General features: G+C 37.7%; 1 protein-coding gene across 1 annotated transcript; it reads right to left on the bottom strand.

Moving 5' to 3' along the window:
• Positions 1 to 523: 523 nt before the first annotated feature.
• Positions 524 to 2,295, bottom strand: LOC123966780 (butyrophilin subfamily 1 member A1-like; the record flags this gene model as incomplete). Its single annotated transcript, XM_046042893.1, has 3 exons — positions 524 to 578; positions 1,109 to 1,390; positions 1,954 to 2,295. Coding segments are annotated over 3 exons (679 nt in total), but the record flags the coding sequence as incomplete, so codon positions are not given.
• Positions 2,296 to 2,528: the final 233 nt, after the last annotated feature.

Raw genomic sequence — 2,528 nt, forward strand, 5'->3', positions numbered from 1 at the left:
GGTGGTGCTCCTAATTTCGAGGTATAAATTAATATTCCCGGAAATATTAATTTTCATAACTGTATTAAAATTTTACGTAGCCGAGGTCTGCTACATACTTACAACTCTCCTGCTACTAATGTCCAATTTAGTGGACAGATGATTAATCGTAATTTCCTCCCAGAATAAAATCAATAGTTTGAAAGTTAACAGTTGTATTACTCCTTAGTTGTAGCTCTGGAAAAACTAACTCACATGGGTACATACATTTGCATTAGCACAAGTAGAACAATAACATTAGATGATACTCCCTAAATGGAATTTTTCACCTGCTTATCTACTTCCTGTCAGTGTTGATTGTGAGTCTTTTCACCTGTTCCTCATTTGCCACATCCTCTTTTGTGTATATAAGTGTCTTTGCTTTAATTGCCTAGTGATCGATGGTTTGTATGTGTCGTCAAGTTTCCCTGTCTGTTTCCATGGATTATCCCATTGTATTTTGGACTATTTTCTAGATTTATTATGGTGCATCATGTCTGTGTACATTCCTGCTTGCTTAAACACCATCTCCAATTCTTCCCCCTGGTTCTTCTTGAAACCTGTGCCAACAAAAAAGAAATATGTTTAATCTATAGCTTCTTATTTGACCCCAGATTAGGGAGGATCAATTATCCTGCCCTGTTAATGGGAACAAATCTAAAGCAAACCATCCTGTGGTGTTGGAAGGGTTCTACCTCTGCACCACCTGTACCATATTTTATAGTTCCTGTTCATTTTTTTTGCCATTTGTTTACATTCTTTACAGTATAATTCAATATTATATCATGAACAGTGTGTTATATAACAGACAGTAAATTGGCATAAAAAAGGAAAAATAATTTGTGACTTACATTTCAGTAATACCATAGGAATAATTATCACCAAAACAATAATAATAAAAATGATGATCCAAATCCAATTAAAAGAGGATGAAACTGTGAAGAAATCAGCTGAAATGATACAAAACAGAATGACATTTTTACTCAATTTAAACCTCAACTGCTTAAAACCAAAATAGTATTATTTTGGTATTATAGTAGTACCAATTTAATATTTATAATTTTATAATTCAGTTAGAACTCTTTCTAACCTGTAACCTGGATGTGAGTGTCTCTGGTCTGGTTGATGTCCTTCTGTTGGACTCTACAGGTGAAGTTGTTGCTGTGTCTCTTCTCCACAGTCACTCTGCTGCTGACAGTATAGAGGTCATCAGGACCTCTGACTGTCTCTGTAGGTCCAGCAGAGAGGAGGTTTCCCTCACCGTCCAGCCAAAACACCTCAGGCTCTGGATACCAGCCTTCAGACTCACACTGTAACACCACACTGCTGCTGTTATTTGAGACAACGTGTATGATTAGTGTGGAGACAACACCTGAGGAGGAGAGAGGAGGGATTAGGACAGTCATTTAAGATCAAACTAAACACAAAGGGCCCCTATCCTGCATGCAGTGCAAAAAGCTAAAAGTTGAATTGTGTGTCATGTCACGTTTATAACTACACTTTTTTGTATTGCTGCTTAATGTCCCACAATATTTGTTGGGACTTTATTGAGCACTTGGAAAAGTTTAAAATGACAGCTGCCTCTCCAATCCTGAAAGTAAATTGTTAAAGTAAACACTCATAAAGAAACCTGTGAGCTGTGACCCACAACCAGTTCATCATAGTTCATATTAACATCCATGGAAAGCAGTGCCAAGATGCAAGAGCACCTGGCTTTTAAAGGAAATGGGAGATGACACTCTGATTGGTTTATTGCATGTTACACCTAAAACACACACATGACTAATTCACAGACCCTTCTGAATCAACACCTGCTGAACTGACCATTTTTTTCTGCCAGAAAACTAGCTTAGATAATTAAAATAGGGCCCCATATATCACTTGGTATATTTAGTTAAACTGAGTCCTTCCTTTTCAAAACACATTCTGACTCACCAACAGTGAGTTGGATGGAAGCTTCCTTCTGCAATGATTGAAGGAAACAAAAGTATTTTCCTGAGTCAGAGATTTTCACGCTGAAGATTTTCACAGAGACGTTTCCTTTAGTCAGTTCATCCACAAACAGTCTTGTACGATAATTGTAAGATGGATTTTGAAACTGATACATCAGTCGTCCATCGTGGTGAAAATGGATGTACTTTGGGTCCAAATCAGGTTTGTTCCACACCACTGTCTCAGAACCGGCACTGACTGCAGGTTCAAGGTGACATGGCAAAATGACATCATCACCAGCCAGGGCTACGATTGGTTGACGTGAACAAATCAACTCTGACAGAGCTGCAAAGAAAAGGAAAACAATGAACAAGAAACAGGAACAGGATTATAATTCACGCCTTCAAAATGTTATATTTGCTTTTAAACATCAGAAATGATTAACAAAATTATCAAAGCTGCTTTTTAAAAAAAACAGGGAAAAGAGCAATGAACAATGGGAGCCTCAGAGTCTGACTGACACACTTTGAGCACATTTATACTGTAGGGCAGCATGTGTGGGAGTTTTTCCCTATACG

This window comes from Micropterus dolomieu, unplaced genomic scaffold (genome assembly GCF_021292245.1).
Source record: "Micropterus dolomieu isolate WLL.071019.BEF.003 ecotype Adirondacks unplaced genomic scaffold, ASM2129224v1 contig_14216, whole genome shotgun sequence".
Classification (NCBI taxonomy): domain Eukaryota; kingdom Metazoa; phylum Chordata; class Actinopteri; order Centrarchiformes; family Centrarchidae; genus Micropterus; species Micropterus dolomieu.